Source organism: Equus quagga, chromosome 13, assembly GCF_021613505.1.
Source record: "Equus quagga isolate Etosha38 chromosome 13, UCLA_HA_Equagga_1.0, whole genome shotgun sequence".
NCBI lineage: Eukaryota > Metazoa > Chordata > Mammalia > Perissodactyla > Equidae > Equus > Equus quagga.
The window spans coordinates 31,185,413-31,210,750 of record NC_060279.1 but is presented as its reverse complement, the minus strand read 5'-3'; the positions used below and the strand labels follow the sequence as shown (position 1 = coordinate 31,210,750).

The 25,338-nt window shown below is 45.4% G+C and overlaps 1 protein-coding gene across 1 annotated transcript; it reads right to left on the bottom strand.

Moving 5' to 3' along the window:
* Positions 1–5,871: 5,871 nt before the first annotated feature.
* On the bottom strand, positions 5,872–23,383 carry LRRC52 (leucine rich repeat containing 52). The gene is made up of 2 exons (XM_046681444.1): positions 22,762–23,383; positions 5,872–6,197 (listed from the first exon to the last, which is right to left on the bottom strand). The coding sequence occupies exons 1-2, from the start codon at positions 23,381–23,383 to the stop codon at positions 5,872–5,874; spliced, it is 948 nt and encodes a 315-aa protein (XP_046537400.1).
* Between the last annotated feature and the right edge of the window lie 1,955 nt (positions 23,384–25,338).

Here is a 25,338-nt window from a genome sequence, read left to right as displayed (position 1 = left end):
GTGTGTAGAGGATTTTGAGGGCTTGTAATTCCAGGCAGAGGGAATAGACAGTGCAAAGGCTCTGTTGCAGCATCAGTGCCTGGCATGTGGTAACAACAGCGGGGCGGCCAGTGAGCTGGGGCAGAGTGAGCAATGGGGACAGCGGTAGAAGATGATGTCAGTGAGGTAAAGGGAGTGGCAGGGGGCAGGGGAAGGGAGATGAGGCAGATCAGGTAGGGCCTTGTAGGACATTGTAAGGACTTTGGCTTTTGCTGTGTGGTTTCAGGGTTTGGAATATCATGGAGGGTTCTCATTATGTTTCTCTGTTTTTTCACTCGACGTTGTGTTTTTGAGAACCATCTGTGTTAATTGCTTAGAACCATTCTATAGCACTCTATAAATTTTACCTGGTGACTCTTCCAACTCCCTGCCACTACACATCATACTGCAGTGGATGCCCTCATGTGTGTCTCATTATGGATTGTGTGATCATTTCTGGGGAGGTACACCCAGGAGTGAGTGGACTTGCTGGGTGGTCGGGTGGGCACACACTTAATTTGGCTTAAGTAGTGCCACATTGCTTTTCAGGCTGGCTCCACACATCTGTGCTCCCTTCAGCAGTGTACAAGGGTTCCCGTAGTCCCACATCCCTGCCAACATGTGGCATTGTCCATCTTTCACTTCTTTGCCAATCTAGTAAGTACACAGTGACATCTATTGTTTTAATTTGCATTTCTCTGATTACTAATGAGTGTGAGCGCCTCTTATATGCTAATTAGTTTTTTTGGGTTTCTTCTTTTATAAATTGCCAGTTCATACTCTTGGCCAATTTTCCTACTGGGGTTCTTGTATTTTTCTTTTGATTTGCAGGAGTTCCTTGTACATTCTGAAAATTATCCTTAGTTGTTTTCAGAGGGTTGGATTTGAGGTGGCCTTTGAGGTAACCTAGTCTAACCAACCCATTTTAGTTAGGGAAACTGAGACCCATCAATGAAGTGACTTCTGAAGATCACACACGTAGTGGAAAAGCTGAGACGAGAAGTCAGTACTTTCCCCATCATATCATGTGAAGTGAGGATCCTTTTCTCAGGGCAGGAATGACTGTTGGGTGTTGCTGGTGCCCCATCATCTGCATTTCTTTGCAGCAGTAGGACGCGTACCCTGACCTGTTGGCCGAGACCAACTTTGGACCCAAGAGGCCATTGACGTCTATGAGGCCCTAGGTCTGACGACTGTTTCCTCCTTCCCACTCACACTATCACTACTTTATTTTAACAATTTATCTCCTCATGATTGAGCACTGCTTTTCAAATATTAGTGTGTGTAAGAGTCACCCAGAGAACATAGTAACATGCAGATTACTGCCTCCTGAGGATTTTGAAGCACTGAGAGATCCTTAGGATTCCGATGCAGGTGGCCCGTGGACCTAATTTTGTGAAACACTGCACCAAATAGTTTCATTAGCTACCTGATCGATCTTCTGTCTCCATCCTAGAGTCACTTCAATCTGTCTTCCAGCCTGCCAAACAGAATGATGGTCCTTCCCTGAACACATCTCTCTTTGTCATCCCGCCATGCTTTCACCCTTACCATCCATCTGAAGTGCTCCTTCCTCTGTAAAATCCCATGGTTTACCAACATCTAGGCCAAACCTGGTCTTCCCTAGAAAGCCCTCTCTGATTTTTCTGGGAATCAAGCTCAGGGGCACAGTGCAAATGAAGAAATATGGCTGGGGGTAGGAACATCCCCCTTGCTGGCACATTGTCCTGTGAAATCATGGTGCACACCCCTCTGTGTATGGGGGCTAAAGACATCTCCTGAAGGTAGCAACACCCTAGACCAGCCAGTCTTTGTTTTTTTAAAAAGCACTGCTTTTTATCAAGTATACACACACATGGTTTATTTAAAGAGTTGTAGTTCTACACAATTTGTTATGAGAAACAGCAGTTTCCTATCCTTTTTTGCATGTTTTTTGCTCCCCAGAGGCAGACACTTGAAACTCTTTTTGCTGATTTTTTTTTTGATATCTCTAAAGAATATGCTTATCTTGTTCCTCTTTGATTTTGTGGTTTTAGGCACTGTCTGTTGACTTTCCACTGAAGAGGAAAAGGATTTAACCTTCCGTCCTCCCCCACACCGTCCACACATGCCCCTTCTCATCCCCTGTGTTTTATTGCTTGGCCAGTTTTTACATCCAGTATGCCATGGTGGGTCTCTCTGCCTCAGGGTCTGGTACTACTTACCACCTGGCTGTCCATATCAGAAATTCAGGGGACCAGCCCCGTGGCTGAGTGGTTAAGTTCATGCACTCTGCTTTGGTGACCAAAGGTTTGCAGGTTCGGATCCTGGGAACAGACCTACACATGCTCATCAAGCCATGCTGTGGTGGTATCTCCCATAGACGGACCAGAATGACCTACAACTAGGATATACAACTATGTACTTGGGCTTTGGGGAGTGGAAAAAAAAAGAGGAAGATCGGCAACAGATGTTAGCTAAGGGCCAATCTTCCTCACCACAAAGAAAAAGAGAAAGAAAAGAAAAAAGAAATTGGGCACTCTCCTTAACTCCTTCCTCTTTCTCCTAATCCTCCCTCCACTCATTCTTCCCCAACCTCCCATATCCAGTCACTCATGGAATTCTGTCCACTCTCCCTTCAACATAACTTTTAAATTCATTCACTTCTGTCTGTTCCCACTGCCACTGCCCTTCCTGTCACCTCATGTTTCCCCGAGAATATTGCAGTAATGCTAGTCTCCTCACTTCCTGTCATAATTCCCTCTGGTCTCTTCTTCACCTTACAGACAGAGTGAACTTTCTAAAGCACAAATTAGACCATGTGATTCTTGTGCGTAAAACTTTTGAGTGTCCCTTGGGGTCCACAGGGGAACGTTCAAATTCCTTATCCTGGTGGGCTAGACACAATACTCTCTTTACCACAGCATTTTGTCTTCCTCCCATACGGACTACATTTCTTTGCCGTAAGGCTGGGGCCATGTGAAATGTGAGCAGAACTGACATGTGTCATTCCCAGGCAGTTAAGATCAAGGCGCCTATTGCATCTCTTCTCTCTTCTGCAGTGGTCCTCTGAGGCCCATGTTCTAGGTGCTAGAGCTACAGGTGGAGGAGGGCTGCTCTACTCACATCAGACTTGAGAGTGAGAAATGAGTCTTTGTTGTGCCAATGAAACTTTGGGGTTTATCTGTTGCTGCAGCACAGCCTATCATAACCCTGAGTCACACAAGGTCTATCTAAGGTCCTTCAGGGGCTGGCCTTGCTTCTCTCCCTAACTTGATTTCTCCTCTCTTCAACTCTATATTCTAGCTATAAAGATGTGCCGGGCTCTGTCCACTTCCAGGCGTTTGCACGTGCAGTTCTCATTATTTAGAATGTCTTGTTACCCGCTCCCTCTTTGTCACTCTGCCTGCCTAGTCTCAACTCAAACTTCAAGCCTCAGCTTTGATGTCCCTTCCTCTGGGAAGCCTTTCAAGATTCCCTACTACTACTGGGTGAGGTGCCCCTTAGAACCCCGTGCCTACCCTTCACTTACCACTCTGTCTCCAAATCACCCATTTTTGTGTCTCTGCCAAACTAGACGCTAAGCTCCTTGAGCCTGTTGACTCTGCCCATTTATCGTGCTCTCCTCGGGGCCAGGCAGAGTAGGTGCTGGGTCTATTTCTTTTGGTGGAAAGATCCAGGAGATCTTAGAGGAGCGGCTGTTGTAAAAGCTCCAATTCAGATTTCTTTTCCTAAGACTTTCAGGGTAGTTGAATTCCTGAAAGAGTATTGAGCAGTGGTTTGGGGGGACAGTCTATAGTCAGACAGAGTTGGTTTGACTTCTGCTCTTACTAGCTGTGTAATGTTGAGCAAGTTGCTTGACCTCTTAAGCCTCAATTTCATTACCTAATGGGGATAATAATAATATACCCCCCTTGCAAAATTATTGTAGTAATTAAATGAGTTGATATATATAAGCCCTTAGAGAAATGCTTGGCATACAAAGTGCCCAATAAATGTTAGATGTATTATTATTTTTAAGAATATCCTAAATGCAAATGCAGTAGCTTAGATTGGATCCTGGAACAGAAAAAGGGCATTGGAGGAAAACTGCTGAAATCCAAATAAAGTCTGAAGTTTAGTTAATAGTAGTATTCCAATGTTAGTTTCTTGACAGGTGCACCACTGTGAGATAACTTTTGGGGGAACTAGGTGAGGGGTATATGGGAACCCTGTGCTATCTTTGTAACTTTTCTGTCTAAAATTCTTCTGGGATATCTGATTATAATTGCTATTCATTTTATTCTCACAATGTCCCTATATGTGAGCACTAGAATGAGTGCCATTTACAGATGAATAAACGGAGGCACAGAGAAGTTAAATAATTTGCCCACGGTCACAATCCGGATCACAGAGTAGGAATGACTGTTGGGTTGGGATTTGAACAGAAAGCAATAGTAAATGTTAGTTGAGCCCCTACTTTGTGTAAGGCACTACCCTCTGTGCTGTGGCAATAGAGAATAACAGGCGGTCTCTGTGCTCAAGGTCATTACAAATAGGAAGCCCAAGTTCACACAGAGGTAAGGATGGAAGTGGGGACAGGAACGTAGCTCATGCTCATAACCATTGCGCCAGACAAACTGGTGGGAGTTACATGCGATTCACAGTGGAATTGCAGAGGTTAAAACAGATTTGGTTGGAGGCTTAGGGACAGCTGGCTTCATGAGTGGCGGCTTTGATCTGAGTCTTGAACATGAGCATACTTGATCTGGGTAGAGAGTGAGGGAAAGCCTGGAATGGCCTTTGGGCCTGGGTTGACTCACCCCTGTCCTCTGCTCCCTTTCCCTTCTTCTGAGCCGCCCTGAGAGCTGGACCCCACTGGTGTATACTTGGCTATTCCCTGTAGTACCCCATGGAAGACAGCAGCACATAGTACACAGGGCACAGGATTTGGGGGCAGGCAGCATGGTGTCCAGCAATTGCTCTGCTGCTTATCAACTGTGTGATCTTGAGCTGGTTCCTTAGCTTCTCTGAGCTTCAGAAAAATGAAGGGAACAACGACCACCTGACCTGGTTGTTGTGAGTGTTGACTGGGCGAAGAAACGTGTATCAAGCTGGGTCTGAGGCTGGGTTCTTGGTAAGGCCTCAGTCAGTGGGCCACCTCTGCATGCCTCACTCCTTTGTTTTGTCCAAACTTGATGAGCTGGTTATGTTGCCACACATTTCCTAAGGAGGCAGCTCTGTGTAAAGGAAAAAATGTGGACTTTGGGAGGCTGTGCTGCCGACCGGTTGGGTGACCTCGGTCACTTGTTTAACCTGTGCAGGCCTCAATTTTTCACTAAGAAGTAATATCAATGTTATAGGATTGTTGTGACAATGTTATAGGATTGTTGTGATAATTATGAGATGGATATAAAGATGGCCCATGGACATATTCCATTAATGTCAGTTCTTGTCATTGTGCCTGGTATTCTTTTCCATTTGATTCATATTAATCTTGACTTTCCCCCAAATTGTTTGCTGTTTGCTGAGGACAGATCTTAAATCTTGTATTTCTCGTATCCCTCCCTCCAGCACTTAGCTTAGGGGCATAGTTGGAGCTCATTAAATATGAGTTGGCCTGCTTTTGGGGTGGGCTTCCTCAGCATTTAGATGAATCCAATAGCTTTTCTAGACTTTTCTAGACTCTGATCTACATCATCCTGCTGGACTCAAGGACATGCCCGTAGGCTGGTTGAGAGGAAAAGGACCAACCTGTGAAATGGCCACCAAACATTTTATTTATTTTACTAATAGGTTTCAATATCCAAGACAGCACTGAGGGAGTAGGAAGGGGAGGGCGAGAGAGAAGGCAGGGGGCCTGAGAAAAATGTAACAGAGAGTGTTCTCTGACAACTAAATCAGCTGAGGGAACCCATCATGGCCTGAGTCAGCACTATGTGGAAAAATCGTCCTGCTGACTTCCACCCTCTGCCCGTGCTCGTCCTCAGCCTCATCCTCGCTCGACTTGCGGAGGGCATTCTGGTAGAGCACGGCACACACGCCTGTGAGCCAGGCGGCCACAGTGCCCGCGGAGAAGATGCAGAAGCCGATGAGCAGCAGAAAGATGTAGTCTTGGCGGTCCAGGTGTGTGATGCACATGTACCGGAGCGGGTTCCCCACCTGTGTGATGGGCCACCCTGCCAGCTCTGTGGGCTCCACGCACGTGGCATTTGCATCATCTATGAGGAAAAACATAGCAGGCAGAGTGCGGAAACAGCAGAACTCCTGGGGTCCTAAGGCCAAAGGGGACCTGGAGAGGCTGTCTGGACCTTCACTACTCGAAGTGTGGTCTGTGAGTCAGCAGCATTGGCATCACCTGTACCTCATTAGAAATGCAGAATCTCAGGTACTGCTACCAACCCTCTGAATCCTAATCTGCATCTTACTAAGACCCCTGGGTGATCTGTGGGCACATTCAAGTTTGAGAGGTCCTGAGCCTGGGCTGCTTCTTGACATGGTCTTAGCTGCTTTCACGTCACCTCCTGACAATGGACTTTGCTTCTTAAGGATCCTCAAGGAATGAGAGACCACAACAGGAGCTGGGAGGCTGGAAGCTTAAGCAAAATCGCCATGGAGTGTGGACACTCCACAGACCTCCACAGATGTTCATCGTCTCCCTCTCTCCCCTCTTTTTGACCCCCACCTGCCCCCTTCAACTTGTCTCTTTCCCTTCTCCTGTGCCTGAGCCCAGCCAGAGACCACCCAAGGGCATCACGCACCACTTGGCTCGACTCTCAGGAGGGACGAGTTTCCCTGAAAATGCCTACTATGTGTTCGCTGTGTGCCCCCACCTGCCACCCAGGAGAAATCGGGGGTTGGGGGGCTCAGGGGACAGAGAGAACCAATAAGGGAAACAGTTCTGCTTCTAGTGGTGATGTTGGCCTCCCTGGCTGATCACACGATCTACAGAAGTCTTCCGTCCTTTTTAGCAGCTGACTCAGCTGCCTGGCTACTTCTCTGAGCACCTTCCCATACTGAGCACCGTGGATTTTAGTATATAACAGAAAACAAAGTGGGCTCTGGAGCCAGACAGACCAGGCATCAAATCCAGACTCTGTCCTTTACTAAGGTTGTAAAGTTTTGTAGGATACCTGATTCTTTCTCTGAATCCCATTTCCTCATCTTACAAGTGCCGAGAATGACACCTGTTCTCAGAGTAGTGGAGAGGATGTCATTGCCGCGGATGAGAAGGCAGGCTGCCGTGCCTGGTGCACAGTAGTTCCACAGAATACTCTTGCTCTGTCCTCAGCCCTGCCTGTATCCAGCTCTGTATACTCCGCCATGCTGGTGCTGAGGTGCCTTGTGAGGCGTCCAGGTGAATATATACAGCAGGCATTAGATAAATGAGCTTAAACTCAGGGTTGAGACCAGGGCTTGAGACAACCACCATCAAAATCATAAAAGCGACTAATATTTACTAACCTCTTACTACACACTGAGTGATTTGCAAATGTTATCTTGTTTAATTCTTATAACAGCCTTGGAGTACATCATAGTGTCATCCTTGTTTTACACATAAGGAAACTGAGGCTCCGATAGGTTTAACAATTTGAAGATTTGAGATAACCTGCACGATCTAGGCAGGAGACAGAAGACAGAATACCGGACTGAGCTATCTGAGCTTGTTTGGCAGAAGTGGGAGACACGAACAGAAGCTAGTGTGGACAGAAGCTTCCTCTAAGCTTTAGGGTAGAAACTCCAGACTAGGTGACCACGGAAGTTAGGGAAATCGGGCTTAGACTGGAGCTAGAATTAGGAGAATTAGAGAAAGGGATACAGAAGGGAGCTGACGGGGGTGGAGGCAGTTGGGTTTGGGCGGCTGGCAAGAGCTGACCAGACCAAGTGCTCTCTGAGTCTGCTCCAAGCTGGACATATTCCCTGTACCTTGCTTCTGTGTCAGGGCCCCTCCGGTGAAGTCGTTTGTTCCTTTCAGGAAAATGGTGTGAAAGATGATGCTGTTAGGACTCACTCTTGGAGGAGGCGGTAGACAGAGGAGGGAAAGCCAGCACAGGGCCTGTCACATCTGCCATTTGCGATGATTACAGAGGAAAGGAGGGGAGGAAGCCCCTCTCTAGAATGACTCTGGGATGGTGGCCCTCAGGGTGACCCTGTCCCGTGGGATTGCTCTCAAGTACAGGCAAAGGCGTTGGGGCCTTGGGCCTCCATTTCATCTTGCTGTCAAGGGGCAGGAACATAATTACACCTCTAGACCTCTCTCCAGTCACCTGGTTTGAGGCCCAGGAGGTCCCAGAATGGGACTGGTGAGGAGCAGGGGAGGCTCCTGGAAACTCAGGAATTCTATGGGAAGAGCTCAGGTCACCTGCCCAAACTATCAGAGACATGGCATGGGAATATACAAAGAAAGATGTATTTGAGAAAGGAAACTGTGGGATTCTGAGGGTCTGAGGTGTGTCTAGGAGGGTTTATCTCATTCTATTTTTAAAAAATTGGGCTCTTAAATTGGGGCTTGGGTGGCAGAGATGAGACTAAACATTAAACGCACATTTCCCCATCACGGAGCATTACCTTGAAAGGAGCAATTAGGCAGTGATTTTAATGCATTGTTAGGCTGCTCTTAAGTGAGGGATGTGGGTGGTTCTGGGGGGAGGGTTTCTCTACTGCCCCATTCTCTCTCCCCCTCCCCATTCCCTGATACTGCCAAGGTGCGGGCTCTCTGTGTCTCCACCATTTCCTCATTTCCCAGCTCCAGGCCATTTCACACCCTCCTGCCAGGTTTCCCTTACGCAAGCACAGCTCATCCCAGGCACGCTGTGGCTCAAAACCCTCTTCTGACTCCCCTCTGGACCTCCGAATAACATCCAGACCACCTGGCCTGGCGTTCAGAGCCCTTGACACTGCTCTTTTTGCATCAAATGCCTCTTCCTTCAATTTTTGCGTGATCAAGTCCTTCCTATCTTTCAAGGTCTAGCGTAAACGCATCTACTCTTAAGAGCCCATCCTCAACCCCTCATCCTCATAGCTCAGAGGACAAGTGATTGTTGCCACTCCTGAACTCGTCTACAGCATTTCCTCGTATCACTCTTACTGAATCTGTCACCTTCTACCTTGTTTGGTGGTTATCGGTCAGAAAAGAGGTGCGTTTTTTCTCCACGATGAAACAGACTTTTCGCTCTTGAATGTGTAATCCATGTCTGATCATTACTGTTCTTGTTAATAAGAGCTATCATTCATTAAAAGAACTACTTAATTTTTAAATGTTTGGGGATTTTCTAGTAATATTTTTATTATTGAATTCTAGTTTAATGCTACTGTGGAGACCTACTCTCCATGATTTCAATCCTTTGAAATTTATTGACAATTTGCTTTATGGCTGAGCAAAAAGTCAATTTTAATACATTTTGCATGTGCACTGAAAAAAATGTGTATTCGATCCTCGCTGGGTACATTGTTCAATGTATGTCACATAGGTTGTGGTTTTATGAAGATATATATCTTTATTGAGTTTCTATCTTTATTGGCTTTTTATCTTTTTTGACTTTTTATTGACTTTGACTTTTAAAAAACTGTTGTCTCTTAGTCAAGATTAGTCCCTTAGTTGTCTGTCAGTTACGGTGAGCAGTAGATTAAAGTCACCAGTTCTGATTGTGCATTTGTCTATTTTTCCATATAGTTCTGTCAAGCTTTACATATTTGAAACTATGTTACTAGAGGCATACAAAGTTATAACTGTTACATCTTTCTGGTAGATTCCCCTTTCCTCATTGATCAACGCTTCTCTTTATCTCCAGTAAGGCTTCTTGCCTTGAAGTCTACTTTGACATTCGAATGGCTGTATCAAATTTCTTCTGTTAGTGTTTGCATTATGTATCTTTTCCCATCCTTTTACTTTTAATCTTTCTATCTTCCTGTATTTAAGGCATATTTTTCTAAGCAGCATGTGGCTGGGGTTTTTTTTTCATCCAATCTAGCAAACTTTGTATTTTAATCAGTCCATTAGCATTTAATGTTAGACTGATATATTTGGATTAACTATTTGTTTTCCATTTGTCCCACTTATTTTATGTCCCTTTCTTTCTACTTTCTTGCCCTCTATTTATTATTTCATTCCTTTTTTTTCAGTCTGTTAGTCAAACATTTTTTCCTAGTCTGGTATGATGACTTTAGAGATTACAGACCCATCTAGTGATCCTGGAGTGCCTGAAATGTGCTAGGCACCATATAAGGTGGTTTACAAAATTAAACTCTACTCTTGACCACCCCACCAGATAGTTTTAATTATTCCCATGCTACAGAATGAATAAATTGTTCATCAATTATTCCCTCTCTGGCTTTCTTGATCTCCTTGCCACTGACAAAAGGCTACCAGGTACTGTTGTGTATGCTGTACACTGCACAACTCCACGGCCTTCGTTCACATTACCCAGCGGTGACTAGACCTTATGTTATCCCTCCATCCGCCCCACTCTGTGGGCCCAGGGCATTTGCTCCAGTTAAATCTCCCAGGTACGATTACAGGTGTCATTAATGTTTAAATTCTTCCTGCAAATATTTCCTATGGAAACATAAACTACCCCCTTGTTTATTTCCACACATGGCATGTTGCTCACAGGCAGAAAACCTGTCTGCCAGCATCAGATGAAAGCAGGCGAAGACTTTCTTTGGCCCAGAACCACACCTATTAGTGCGGGAGCCCAGGACGCTGCCCTTTCAGAAAACCAGTCTGAACCCAAGGGTTATAAGAGAAACTGTCCCTTTTCTTGGCCTGCAGAAGGGACCACAGTTCTGCCTTGCAGTCTGCTGCAGGTTCCCAGGATTTGGCACCCCAGGGGAGCCAAGCGCAGGCTGCCCTGAGCCCCCTGCACCAGCGTGCTTGCTCAGGAACTGTCTGGGCTGAGCGGAGGGTCAAGCCTCCAGGTGGTGGCAACAGAAAGTGAGTGGACGGAATTTGGAGCCTCTTCTCTCTGTTAAACTGCAGCTACCCCTGAGAGCACAGCACCGGCTTCTATCAGCTTAAGCACTTTGTCCTGAAACTTCCACCTTGCACCCAGAGAAAGGTCAATTCCCCCGTTTCTCCTCATTCGGCTCCAGCTTGCCTGGGCATCATTAGTACATGTGCTGCCAAAGCGAGCACTGCCTGGACATCATTAGATGTACAGGACTTTGTCTTCTTTCTTATTTTTCCCTCCAGCTAAGTTATGTATTTGTCAAGGAGGTGGATTTCCCACCTATTCATTTGTCTGCCTCCACTCACTAGATTATGAACTCCAGGAAGACATGGATTTGTTTTTCTGTTTTGTTCACTGTTGCATCCCCAACATCTAGAACAGTGCTTAACACGTTCTAGAGCTCAAAGTATGTTTGTTGAATAAATTAAGTGTTGTTTGTTATTAACATCCCTAGGGGTCAACATCATTGGCATCATGCTCAGCTAGAGGAAAGGGAATGTGGGGAGACAGAAGACCATGGCTGGGTCGGCTAACCTCTTGCCGCCTTGGACGACTCTGTACTAGGCGGACTCTAGTCCCTGCTTACCTCGTGAGAGTTTGGGGAGGATTCAGTGAGCTAAGGGGTGTGAAGTCCTGGAGGAGGCAGGAACAGATGGTCTCCAGGACTAAATGGAGGGGTTGGCCTGGAGCTGGGAAGGGTCACCTCTTCTGTCCTCTGAGACTGCAGAGAAGGAAATGACGGTAAGTGCGGACGGGGACGAGTGTGAGGAGGCAAGTGCTGCAGGCACGATGGTGAAAGGTTGTTATTATTGTTCCCCAATTACTGTTTGAGAACTGTTTGAAAGCAGAGACCCCATTTGACCACCTTTGTATCCCTAGTGCCTGGCATACAGTAGATGCTCAATAAATGTCTGTTGCATGCATATGGGAGAGATTGGGTGGATTAGTGATCTGATCTCATACAGCAGTGCTTAAACTCTTGTGCCTTTGGCCTTGCTGTGTAGGACAGCTTCCCCGATTGCAATTGGAAAGGATCACTATTATACACGGCCATACTGTGGATGGCCCAGAAGAGATGACTCCCCCAAGGGAACCTAGATTGGGTCGCATAGCAGCCCAACAGCACCAAAGCCAACTGGCCAGCAAGGCCCCCTCTCAGACCCTCAGGCATTGTCCTCTGAGCATTTCTAGCCCCGGCATTGGCGTCTACCTCTGCCTACCTAGAGCGTGTCTTTCTCATTGCTCAGCTGTCTTCCCACGATAGCATAAGCCAGCGTTCAGTAAACTATAGCCCAGGGGCCAAATCGAGCCTGCTGCGTGTTTTTCTGCCTATTTTTGTAAATAAAGTTTTATCGGAACACAGCCATGCCCATTCATTTACGTATTTTCTATGGCTGCTTTCACACTACAAATAACAGAGTTGAGTAGTTGCAACAGAAACCCACAAAGCCTAAAACATTTACTATCTGGCCTTTTATAGGAAGCATGTGCTGACTCCTAGTCTAAACCAACGCTGGCATCTTGAAACCTTAAAGATCGGGATGATTTGGGTTTGGGCAGTACAGTTCCTAGCTGATACAGTTTTTTTCCTTGCATAAAGAGTCTATATTTTTGTAAAGGTTAAACGCGATTCATAGACTCTTGGAACATTGTAGAAAAGACCTTGAAATTCAGCAAGTTCAACCGGATTATTCCTGTGCTTTAAAGGTGCTTTAGGCTACAGACTGGTATTTTGCATAAGTGGTTGTATATGGGCATGATTTAGAGGTAGAAAGACCCCTTTTCCTTGTAATACTTTCTCATGTGCTTGTCAGTACCCAGAATTCGGTCAGCAGGAGCTAAAACTTTTCATTCCACCAACAAGATAAGGCTTAAAGTGTAAAGTCTTCGGAAAAAGAAGACAATGACTTGAGCCCTACCCACCTTTCTTGAGTAGGTTTTGATGAGGGAGGGGATCCAGCTGCATGGCAGGGCTGGGGGAGGTACCAGGGGGTTCTCGGAAACTAAAGGCAAATGCTAGTTTGCTCTCAGTTTGGCCTAGAGCTGAACCTACTTAATAACTACCCATCTGCTCAGAAAAATCCAGATAGTGGACAGTTGTCCTCATGGATAACAGGCAATTTAGAAAAGCTCAGTAGCAGAAGGGCACCACCGTTTACCAATCGCCCAGGCAGAATCTTGGGAGTCCTTGCTTCCTCTCTCACATCCCATATTCAAGCCGTGAGCCAATCCTGTTAGTGGTGCCTTCAAAATAGATCCTGATTCTTACCTTTTCTCATCATCTGGACCATTACCCTGGGCTAAGCCACCGTCTTCTCCTCCTGAACTGTGATAGCCTCCTCACTCATGCCCCTGCCTTCCCCACAGTCTCTCTCTATCTAGCAGTGGGAGCCATCTGTAAATCATAGATCCTGTCACTGCTCAAAATCCTTTCTTGAGTCGCACACAAAATAAAATCAAAAGCTTCTCTGTGGCCTCCAGGTCCTATATGATCTGGCCTCTGACTAATTTACCATTTCACTTCTTACCTTTCTCTCCTTCCTTCACTCTGCTGCAGCCATACTCATCTTCTATTCTATCGAGCTCATTCTACCCCAGGGCCTTTGCATTTGCTCTTCCCTCTGTCTAGAAAGCCCCCTCCACCCTGCCTCATATTTCCATGGCTTGTCCCCTCACTTTATTCAGTTCTCTGCTCACATGTCACCTCCTTAGGACCGTCCAACCTAAAGTATCTGCCTTGTCCTCAGTCCCAGGCACACTCTTTCCCTCGCCTTACCTTGTGTTCCTCTATTGCACTTACCATTACTTGACATTATGTCATGTATTTGTTTATTTATTCCCTTTCAACTGGAATGTAAGTTCCATGAGAGCATGTCTGTTTCTGTTCATAGCTGTATGCCTAGTGGCCGGCCCAGGCCCTGACACCCAGTAGGTGCTCAGTAACTACTGGTGCAGTAAGTGCCCTCAGGTGCCAGGCTGGGCTCCTCACCCATGTGTGAATGTCCAATAGGGTTAATGAAGCGCGGGCTCACCTCGACCAAATGCTGTGGCCAAAGTCTCATAGCTGTTAGAAGAAACTGTATTTAAAATTACAAGAGTTTGTTCAACATGACTTTTTAGTCTTAACTATGTTTTAATTGGGTGTATCAGATGTCTTAGTTGTTCCTTTATTTGGGTTGAAGGGGAGACCAAATCCACCACTATTCTGATCAAAAGAGATAGCATCGTATATGGGTCAAGCATGGGGTAGGTGTTTTTACACAATGTTATCATTTTGAAAGTTTTATAACACCCTCCCCCACCCCAATAGCGCTAGGGGCCCCCGAATTGGACTCCCTGTGGACGATGCACCCCAGCAGAAGGGCAGCATCACAGCACCATTTACCCTGTCAACCCACACTGCTCTCCCCTTTCTCTGCATCCCATGTGACACCCGGAGCCACCAACAGGCAACCGGGCTCTTCACTTTCTTTAAGAGTCGTAACAACAACAACGATAGCTAACGTTAGTTGAGCACTTACTATGTGCCCCTCTAAAATCTTCATGTGAGTTATTTCATTTAACTTCCACAGCAACTCAAAGAAATAGGTACTAATTTATCTCCATTTTACTGATGAGAAACCTGGGTCTCATGGAGACCATTGCTCAAGGTCATGCACTTGTTAAGTGACAGAGGCAGGATTAAAAACCAGGTAGTCTGAATCCAGAGCCCATCTTAGTTTTGCCTGTTCAACTAGAGTGTGATCATCTCAAGAACAAAGGGATATTTTCCAATCACCTAATTTGGTTGGTGTTACCAGAAGCATCATAGAAAACATCATGTGAAACTGTGTATTTCTCTAGATATAAAGTCATTCTTTGTCTTTTATCTCACTGATAAAATTGTTGTGGGTCCCTCAATTCCACATGCTCACACTCACGCCCGCGTACTTACCCTCACTTCCTTCTTGGAGTTCCAGAGGAGGTGTCTTTCCCCATTCAGGCTTACCCCTCCATTAGGTTCTGGAGACCATCCACTCCTGCCTCCTTGGGGGCTTCACCCCATCAGTTACCCCTCACCCCCACCCCATGTCTTTGCCCTGCCTTGACTCCTTCCCATCAGCAGATAAACACATACTTGCATCTCTTTTCTCCTAAAAAAGTATTCCCTTTATGTGTTTCCCCTCAGCTATCATCCCACCTCCTTTAATCCACAGCCACCCTTCCTAGAAGACTTTACACTGTTTCCTCTGCTCTTTCTCTTCCTTGTCATTCAGTTGGTTACCCATCGTTGTCTGGTGTCCACTCCCACCATGCCCTTGGAACTGTCCAAGACATCAGGGACCTCTTGGTAGCTAAATCTGATGGATACTTTTCCATCCTTATCTGACCTGCTTCCATTCTTTGGAACACTTTCTTCCCTTGGCTTCCATGAATCTACTATGAATCTACCCTTCTCTAATTTCCTTTCTCCTCTCTGGCTGCTCCTGCCCAGATTACTTCACAGCTTGCTCTTCTTATTTGATTCTTCAATATGGTGGCACTCTCCAAAGCTTCTGTCCTTGCCCTATTACTCTCTCAGTCTAAACTTTTTCCCTGGTTGATCTTATCCTTTGTTTGGTTTCAGTGGTCACCAGTGAGCTGATGATTCCCAAATATATATTTTATTCTGTGTTCTCTATTCTGAATTTCTGGTCAGAACATCCAAATGCATACTGGCTCGCAGGGACCTCCCACTCACCACGCTCAAGAGGGGACTTGGCTTCTCCCCTAACCTCCTCACTGCCTCTCCCCCAAGAGCATCTATCTCAATGAAGCCCCCACAGTTGTCCAAGCCAAAGCTTTGGGAGTTATCCTTGATTTTTTTCTTTCCCTTTATTTTTCACATCTCATTTATTCATTCTTTCCCTCAATAAATATTTATTGAGCATTTTCTCTGTGTCAGGACTTGAGCTAGTTTCTGAAAATTCAGATATGCTCTTTGTTCTCATAGACTTTCCTGTCTATCGGAGAAGACAGAGGTTAAATTAATACAAATCTATTAATTAATTAGAATTCTGCCAAAAGTGACAAAGGGAGTACAGAGAACTGTGAGAGGGCGTAGCTCAGTCTCAAGTCCTGTTGCTCCTACCTTCTAAAGGATTCCTTCTGACCTGTCTATGCCTCTTCATCCCCACTGCTGCTATAGGCCACCATGCTCTCTTGCCTGGATGCCTACAGGAGCCTCCTAGCCCTGCATCCAGGCTTGCCTGCCTCCCAAAGCTTCTCAGGATACATTGCATGTTCCCCAGAAAATCATTCAAATGCCTTTCATGGCTGGATCCCTCTTTCTCTTTCTAGCTGCATCCACGCTTTGCTGGATTACCTCCAGGTTGGGCACTTCTTCACCTCTAGGGACAAGGAAACTGGGGTTGGCTTCTTTGGCTAGCCTTGCACCCACCACTGCCTTCCAGAGGCCTGAGTGGTGATGGGTGACCAGAGGGGTCATAGATAGAGGCCTGGCATTTCTGAGCTTAAAGGAATTTTAGATCACCTACTTTCAGGGATCCCAACTAGGTTGAGTTAGGGAGTGTATGAGAATTGCCCAGGATCCTTTCTGAACTGCGCAGCCTTGCCACCCCCAACCCTTCTCGGATTTTCTAGATGGTTTAGGGATCACTGACCCTGTTGCACCCCTCTCTGCCCCCTCATTGGCCTCATGAGGCTGCTCCGTTGGCTCGCAGCAGGAGAGAGCCATAAGGCCAGGGGGTTTGTGATGAGGTAGGAGAGACATGGTAGCAGAGCAGTTGACAGCCTTGGAAATGTCTGCTGCCCAGCTGTCCCCCTTTTTGGCATCTGGTCTTTACTGCAATTTCCCTGATGGAGGAGATGGGTTAGCATTAATAGCAGAAGAGTGTGAGGACCTGAATTCATTCTGGAAATCTAGCTTTTGGCACAGTCGTAGATGACTTTGTATTTGGTAGGTTGAAATAGGGCCATTATCGTATTACAGCAGCCTTGAATACAGGATGAAATAGCCTCAGAATGAAACTAAGATGTTCTTTGCTCAAAATGCCCTCAAAATGACTTGGACCTGAAACAGCACATGACCCAACCCATCTGCTCCCTACAGCTGTCCCTGAGTGGCTTTGTCCCCCTGCCTCTGCAGCACTCCTGCCCAGACTCCTCCTTGATTTGTGGGCCCTACCATCGGGCTCAAGCAAGACTTCCTAAGGATTCAGCCCCTCTGTCCTGAAACTACCCCCACTTTTACCCCTGGTGGCCTGTCACTTTCTGAATTCTCACTGTTTCTGGTTGTTCCCTGTCAAATTGCAAATACCCTTTGAGGGAGACATATTAAAACATTATTAGTCACTAACGTCTCAGTGCAAATCAATTTATTAGGCAGTTGGAGCAGCCACTGTAGATCTAGAACACAGGCCATTGTCGTAGGGTTCTCAAAATGGGGCCTAAGGAGTGCCTGTGCCAACAGCTCACTGAATCAGAATCTCTGGGTGTGGGGTCCAGCATTCTTGTGCTCATCAGAGTTTGAGGACCACTGATTCAGCAGGCCAGGCCTAGGAGGAAAGTCCAGGGCACTGAGTCCTTTGGGGATGGAGGCATTGTTCAAGTGAAGTAGAGGTTGCTTAAGACAGGAAGTGGGAGAAGGCAGGAGTTAGAGGCTGCCTGCTTCTTGATTGCACTTCCTAATAACGTGATCGTAGCCCTCATCCCTAGGAACACTTCCACCTTGCACTTACTCATCATGAACTTTCCCATCTGGGACCCTGTTTGCTGACCCTCTTTACTTTCCTCTTACTTGGTCTAAGTGCATCTTATCTTTCTATTTAGGTCTTCAGATGGCCTTAGAGAGTATTTAATCCTATTCCCTTATTTGAAAGACAAGTGAGACTCAGAGAGGGGAAATGACTTGCCCCAAATCACACAGTGGCATTGCTTGGACCAGGATGGGACTTCCTGGCTTTTAATTCTATTTACTCTCTCTTGTATCTTTAGATTGTCTTATTAAAGACAGGAATTACGACTTCATTCTCTGTGATAAAAGCACCCCAACCTTGTAATACAATGTTGGGCACATAAGGAACATCAATGTTTCAGAGTTGAACGGACTGTGATCTGCCCGATAGTCAGGAGATATCATGGCATTGGGGGAAAACGTTGAACTTGGATCTCAGGAGATCTCCAGGCTGGGCTTAGCTCCACAGCCACCTACCTGTGAGGGGCTGGATTCTAAAGTTCCAGCATAAGCATCCTATGTTAAAAGGCTGCCCTGACCAATATGGTAGCCACTGGCCATCTATGTGGCTATTTAAGTGAATTGAAATGAAATAAAATAAAAAATTCAGTTCCATGAGCGAAATTTCAAGAGCTCAATAGCCACATGTAACTAGTGGCTACTGTACTGGATAGCGAGGATACAGACCATTTCCATTGCTGCAGAAAATTTTGTTGTACAGTAGCGGACCAGACTTTGGGGGTGGACGGGAAGGGGATGTAGGAGGCCAGGTTCCTTATGTCCAGGAGCTTAGAGTTGCATGAGTTTTTGAAAGCTTCCTGAGAGGCATTGAACCCTGTCCTGCTGGGGAACTCCATCCTGGGAAGAGCTCAATTGTCACTCTCATCTTCAAATAGCATTAATGACTGGAAAATTACAGTTCCAGCCAGGAATTCGTCCTCCTATGTGCTGACCGGGGCCAAAAAGGAAAAGGAATCTGTGGGTCTGTTTTAACTCTCTGTTGATCAGGGCTTGCGAGAGCAACCTTGCAGCTGGCACATTACAACATACCTCCATTTCTGCCATAATTTTCAAGTTTGGAAAGTGAATATGTGAACTCTTTGAGGACTGATTAGTTTTCAGTGCATCTGGTGAGTATATCATTAGAGGGTTTCTTTTGATGAGAAGACTTTTGGTAATGGCACCAAATCTCTTGCTGATATTGGAAAGTTTCAATATTACAATTCGGTGTGGCCTTATAATGAAATAAGATGAATGGAACATTTTGCCTCTTCTACAGCCCCACCATGGGGGGTCACCTTACCCATAATGTGACTTAGGGGAAGGACATATTATTGCCTTCATGTCTTTTGTTTTAAGACCTCTCCATTTTTTTCCTGGACCTTGGCTTCCTTCAAGGTTCTCCACTGTTGTAGAATTAATCTTGGCTAATTGGATTTCCCAAGAATTCACTCCTCCCTCTGATATGGGACACATATGGTGCAGATGACCCACAGTCATATGAGTCTCCATACACAACCCCAGGCTTCTTGGCTAGTTACCTCTATGAGCACTGGTTTGGCACATATAGGTGCTCAATAAATATTTAAATGGACGAACAGATGAACTGAGTGGTCGTATAGAAGTCTCTTACTTCATTGCCTTTCTTTTCAAGGGCTCTATATACTGGCATTCCACTGTCCTACTGACTTAATGCTGCTTCACAGGTAAAATTTCCCAACACTAAGGTTCAGTGTCTCCCTGGGTCTAAAATGAAACCAATATTTAAGTTGGATTCTGATTTATAAACAACCAAGTTACTCAGATTATTTCATAGAAACCCTTCCTATATCCTGAAATGTGATCACATGGAGAGAGATGTGCGGACTCCATTCTAGACCACGCCAAAGACCACCATTTTGATAGTAAATGTGGTATAATAGGTTGGCTTGAGGTTGAGAGTTCACCAAGAGTGTTTGTCAATAGCAAAGACATTTTCACCCAAAAGAGACCACAAATCATTGTATGAGAGTTTCACAAAATAAATATCTTCCATAATGCTGAGGTCTCGCTAAGGGGGAAGAGAAGTATCTAGTGAATTTTACTGTGTGTGTGTTCAACTTTATGTGTACATGTGTGTCTGTTCATGTATGGGTGTGTGTCTCTACATTTATGTGTGTGTATGTGCTATATGCATGTAATATATGGGTGTGTATGTATGTGAGTAGATGTGTATATATATAAATATGGTATGTATGTGTAGGAATATCTTTGTGTTTGTATATGTGTGTATATATGTGTGTTTGCATATGTGTTTATGTGTATGTTTGTGATTGTATGTGTGTGTGTGTATGGGAAGGGAGAACCAGCCTGAATAAGGCACAAAGGAAAGCAAACACTGAGGTTAGAGTCAACCTTTTGGAGTTTGGGTGGATTGGGGTGAACCTGGATTTGCAAGGGGAATGCAAGCATATCATAATAAGTTTATGATGGTTAGGGCTTATTATCCAATGAAAATGATCTTGAGTGAGTTCCAAGCGTAGCCAGATAGGAAATAAAGCTGAAATTTAGATGCTGCGGCCATATGCTCATAACATGACTTATATTTATAATTAAACTGACTTACAGAATCATAATTATCATGTAATTTGAGGATTTGAGAGATAGTAGTCTATGGAAAAAGATCTGAGTTTGAAATCTCAGGAGGTTCAAATCATTTTCTTATAATTTACTAACTGCGATTTTGGGCAAGTCAGTTTATTTTCTCGTCCATTGGATAGAGCTACAGATACCAAACCTAGCCTCTTCCACAGTCCTAGGGCCTAAAATTTAAGGGTTGATATGATACTCACAGAAAACGAGACAGCATGTGTGAGAAAACTTCAGCAGCTGCAAAGCTCTATATAAATATCAATTGTTCTATGTCTGGCCTTGGCTCACTGTTTTTAAGAGATAATAGTAGTGAACTGGAGCACTGAGATCATAGCTCTGCTTGAAGTGGACTAAGAGGGTTCTTCCGGGCCACCAAACAACAGAGAAAGATGAGCAGATTAGCTGTCGTAGGGGTGTGTGTTTGTGTGTGTCAGGGGGTCCCACTGGCCAGTGGATGAAAGCTTTGCCTAGACTCTTCATTCACAAGGAGCTTACAGACTTGATAAGACAGATAACCCCTTCTGATGTTTTTGAAAACGTGAGGTGAAACAGGTCTGGTTTATATCCCTATGCAATCCTGGATTGAATAGAGTCAAGGCATCCAAAGTAGTTAGCCTGAAAATTTTGAGAAGACACAACTCTGTAACCAGAAATTTGATTAAGAGAGATTTGATGGGAGATGAAGTGGTAGCTTTACAGTCTAAGGAAGAAGCCAAGCTACTTCACCCTTTTCAGCTAGGGTAGGAGGTCCTCCTGGCAACTCGGGGACTCTGCTCAAAGTAAATGTGTATGTATGGTAGGGAGGGGGCAAGAGAAGATGATGCTCTTCCACAGGCTAGTTACCTAAACATTGACAGGGTAGAACCCCATTTAGGAAGCACATTTAGCACATGAGAATGATTAATATTGACCCTCTTTTAGAGAGCTTTCTAGAAATCACCACATCACCAGTCATTGGGAAAAGTAGACATTATCTCTGGCTCCTAGAGAAAGTGGTACAGAGAGGTAAGGTAATCGATCCAAGATAGCTGCTCCTGTATCCTTTAGGATTAATACTGTAAAGAAGATGGCCTGACAAAGTTCATGCCTTTTATTTATTCGAACTCAAGTTGAAGCACCTGGCAGCAGGACCAGGTGCCTAGGGCACAAAATTTAAGGAGACCCTCACTCTCAGTGCCTCCTTCAATTTTGCAATCTAGGAGCCTGGCTTGCCTCACCATAGTTCAGGCCCTGCCTGGGAGACATTTTAAGACACGCCCATTGGAAGGCCAGGAGGCCACATTTTTACTTGCTGTCATCACTCAGTTCCCCTAGTTCTCCTTAAACTCTGTCATTTTGGCCAGGAGTCTTTCCAGGATATTGCCACATGGGCGGGACTTCATCGTGGCAGCTTCAGCATGACTTTAGTGAAGTTGGTGTGTGAAAATATTTTCAAAAACAAACAGGGAAGGGAGAGAAGATCTGATTTTGGTAGGGTTTGATTTTCTATCCAAAGCCCACTTTTGCCAAATTACATCAGTGGCTCCGGAATTTCTGTGAGGAGTTATTTCACATTTCTCTGAAACTCTGACATTCCTGGGTGAAAATGATATTGGTAGAGTAGGAGATTTGGAGGTTGACGATGTGACAGTAAGGTCACGGAAAAGGAGAGGGAATGAGGCACTGGAGTGCCCCAAGGGCCACGGCAGAGGGCAGGTGGGGACAGTGGATATACTGGCAGCAACTGGCTTGGAAATCTACCAGGTAAGACGAGAATCTGCCTGTTAAGATTGGAATCTCCCTGCTCAGTACAGTGGGCACTGTTGACCCATTCTCCACTGATTCATGCCATCTCTCCTTATGAGATTAGCATCTTGAAGACAAAGGAGCTATCGAAACCTCCTCTCCTTCCCTCCCTCCTTGTCCAGGCAGCTCATGTGCCCCTCCTTCCATCTCTATTGAACTTCCTCTTTTATACATCACGCTCCTACTAGATTTTCTACTGCCTATGAATGATTGAATTTACTTTTAGATCCTGGAAAAATTCAGTCAGTGAATTAAACAGATTAAAATAGTTTACCAATGGAATACAGTGTCCCTCTATTACTTTGTTACTTTGCAATTATAGTACTTTATCATTTCCAAACATATCATTTTATGTTGACATAACAACTCTCTATGTTTGGTAATATTATCGTCTCCACTTTATGGATGAGGAAACTGAGGCTCAGAGAAATTTGACATTCCCAAGGACAGCCAACCAGTAAGTGCTGAGTTTGGGACCAGAACTCAGCTCTCTGGATTCCTATTCCAGAACTTTTCCTACGAAGCCTTATTGCCTCCCCAGTCAACCCAAGGACGGATCCTGCAGAGCAGTAAGAATGCTTTCAATCATCAGCTTAAACCCAGATTTTCTTTCCCCATCCTAACCATATTTTGACTTCATCTTTTCTGGAACCAATTCCTCCTACTCCATCACATCCTCGTCCCCACACCCAATGAAGCCCTCACCTGGGTGGTCCAGATCGGACACTATTAAGAAGATGGTGAAGTCCAAGAAAGAGCAGTTGCATTTCCAGGGGTTTCCACTCAGATACACGGTATGAAGTGTTAGGATGTTGTGGAAGGCAGCATGGTCCAAGGTCTGCAAGCCGGTATTTCTGAGGTCCAGGTACCTCAAAGAGCTGGTGTTGGCAAAGGTGTACTTATTAAGAGATAACAGGTGAGGATTGTTGGAGATGTTCAGCTGTACCAGGTTGCTGAGCACGGAGAAACTGTATGGGGAGATCAAGGTTAGGTTGTTGTAGCTGAGATTAAGGTAGATGAGTTTGAAGACCCCGATGAAGGTATAATCCATCACCTCTTGAATCAGGTTATTTTGACAGTCCAAGTAAACAAGGTCACTGAGGAGTCCTAGAGTCATCGCTGGCAAAAAAGTGATGCAGTTATCATCCAGGAACAGCCTCCGGGTGTCCAGAGGTATGTCAGGGGGGTATTCGGTTAACTCTAATCCTGTGCAGATCACTTCTTGGGCTTGACACTCACAATTATTTGGACACTTTGACCCCGATACCAGTCCCATTCCAAAGGAAAAGAGTAACCACCCAGGCCCAGGGCTTGAAGCAAAGGACATAGTAAGAAGCCGTGACTACCCTCCTTCCACCTTCCTGCGGGCGCTGTCCCTCTGATCAGAAGGCTGCCGAGGGGCGGGGTGGGGCGGGGGACGGGCGCTGGAAAGAACTGTAACACTCTAGCTTTGTACAAAGCAATTTTCCATTACAGGAGAACTGAACAGAAGTTGAAACGCGAGGCCCAGTGCCGCGGCTTGGTGGCTCTGCCGATTGCTCACTCCAGACGGCTGCTGGACGCTGGCCGGCTTGGCGCCTCTGAAAGGTCTCACCCTTTCCCTGCCTTTGCAAGTGAAGGGGAGCCAGGGGAGAGCCACATGACAATGAGGTTGCTAGTTGACACCTTTGTGATGTCAGCAGCCTCAGGAGACTGCCTGGCTGAGGGAGGGAGAGTCCTGCCTCCCCTTCTGGGTGGTGTGGGGGTGTTTTGTATATCGCGGTAAGCTGGCTGTCCCTGCGGAGTCGGAGTCGGAGCCTGCGACATGGGGGAGGGGACCCATGGGTTCACCGTGTGTGTGTGTGCGCGCGTGTGTGCATACCAGCTTTCCTTGGAGCTGTAGTAGAGGATTAGGTTAGACTGAACCCCTTAATCTACAAGCCACTGGGGGAACAGGGAAGTCCACCTCCCTTCTTTACTGATGAGCAAAGTGACTTCTTTAAGGTCAGTTCCCAGAGTGGCTCTTTTCCTTGGGTATTGAATTTGGATAGGTGCCATTGCTTTGGTGGTGTTGGGAGAAGGCGGCAAAAGGGGAAGCCCCTTTTGAAATGAGACAAGAGGCATTCCTCTGATAAGGTGGTACTCTTAAGATCATATTTCTAGTTTGCATACAACCCTGCGTGCATTGGGAATATATATGTGTATTAGTATTTTAAAAAACCTTTGAACAAGTATCAGCTGCTCCCCCTAAAACAAAACTCAAATGCATATTAAAAAAACCTGAGTGAAATGATAGGCACAATTTCTTACCATTTGTATTCTCCTAGGACTTTTAAAATAGTGAGTGCCTCGCTAGCGCGTCTAGTGTGAGTTCATATTCATTAACTACCTGACAGATGGTGGGAGGGAGGCTTTTTCGAGGGAGGGATGGTGAGTCTGGAAGCTTAAGAGTTAGGATGTATCATCCACTCCGTGGAGGAAGGCACACTGGGCAGAAACAAAGAAAAAGCATCTCAGGAATTAAAATTTATATTTTGGGGAAAATAGAATTTCATTCTTTAAAACATTCATGTAAAACTTAGCTGTGAATATTAATAAAGTGCTGAAGCCTATATTTAGCTTAGCACAGTGCCTGGCACCTGGTACGTAATAAATATTTATTGAATGAATGATGCGTGAATGTCTCTGCTGGTTTGTTCCCTTTTCTTGCTTCTCTGCCAAGAGAGAAATTAATAAACTCAAGTGGATTTGTGGCTGGTTAGCTAATGCTTGATTTTGTTTACTTACTCAGCATTCCTAGGGCGACTGGCCGTGAATTAAGATGATGACTTAGGAGTGTTTACCAAATTGGAAGTGACCTTATTTAAGTAGAAATTTCGAACACTTGAAATAATAACCCAAATGATAATTGTACTAATTGACGCAGGATTTTATTGATAGGGGAGTCACCCTTTCCTTATAATTAAAAAAAGTTCCTTGCAAGATCTTGCATGATTGCCCAGGAGAGGAATTTGTTATGTGAAGTCTGTGGAGAAGAATTAATTTCCAAAGTGGACGTTTCCTCTGTTTGCTGGGATGAGGGTGTGGTTTGATGGCGGGATGCGGGCTGGATGCTTTATTTGGAGCGGCTGCATTTGTTGTTTGTTTCCTTTTGATGAGAGCTGATCCTGACTGGCCTGCCAGGGCTCGTGGAGTGATTTTACTGACTTTCCCCTTTTTCTTTTACGCCTTTCTCCCTCTTTCTGACTCTTTCTTTCCTCAGGGAGCCAGTGTCTCCAGGTTGCCCCATTTAATTTCCAGCCT

Coding starts and splice junctions, on each gene's coding strand:
- LRRC52 (XM_046681444.1), bottom strand. CDS start 23,383: ATGTCCTTTGCTTCAAGCCCTGGGCCTGGGTGGTTACTCTTTTCCTTT. Junction 6,198..22,761: donor GTCCGATCTGGACCACCCAG/GTGAGGGCTTCA, acceptor TTTTCCTCATAG/ATGATGCAAATGCCACGTGC.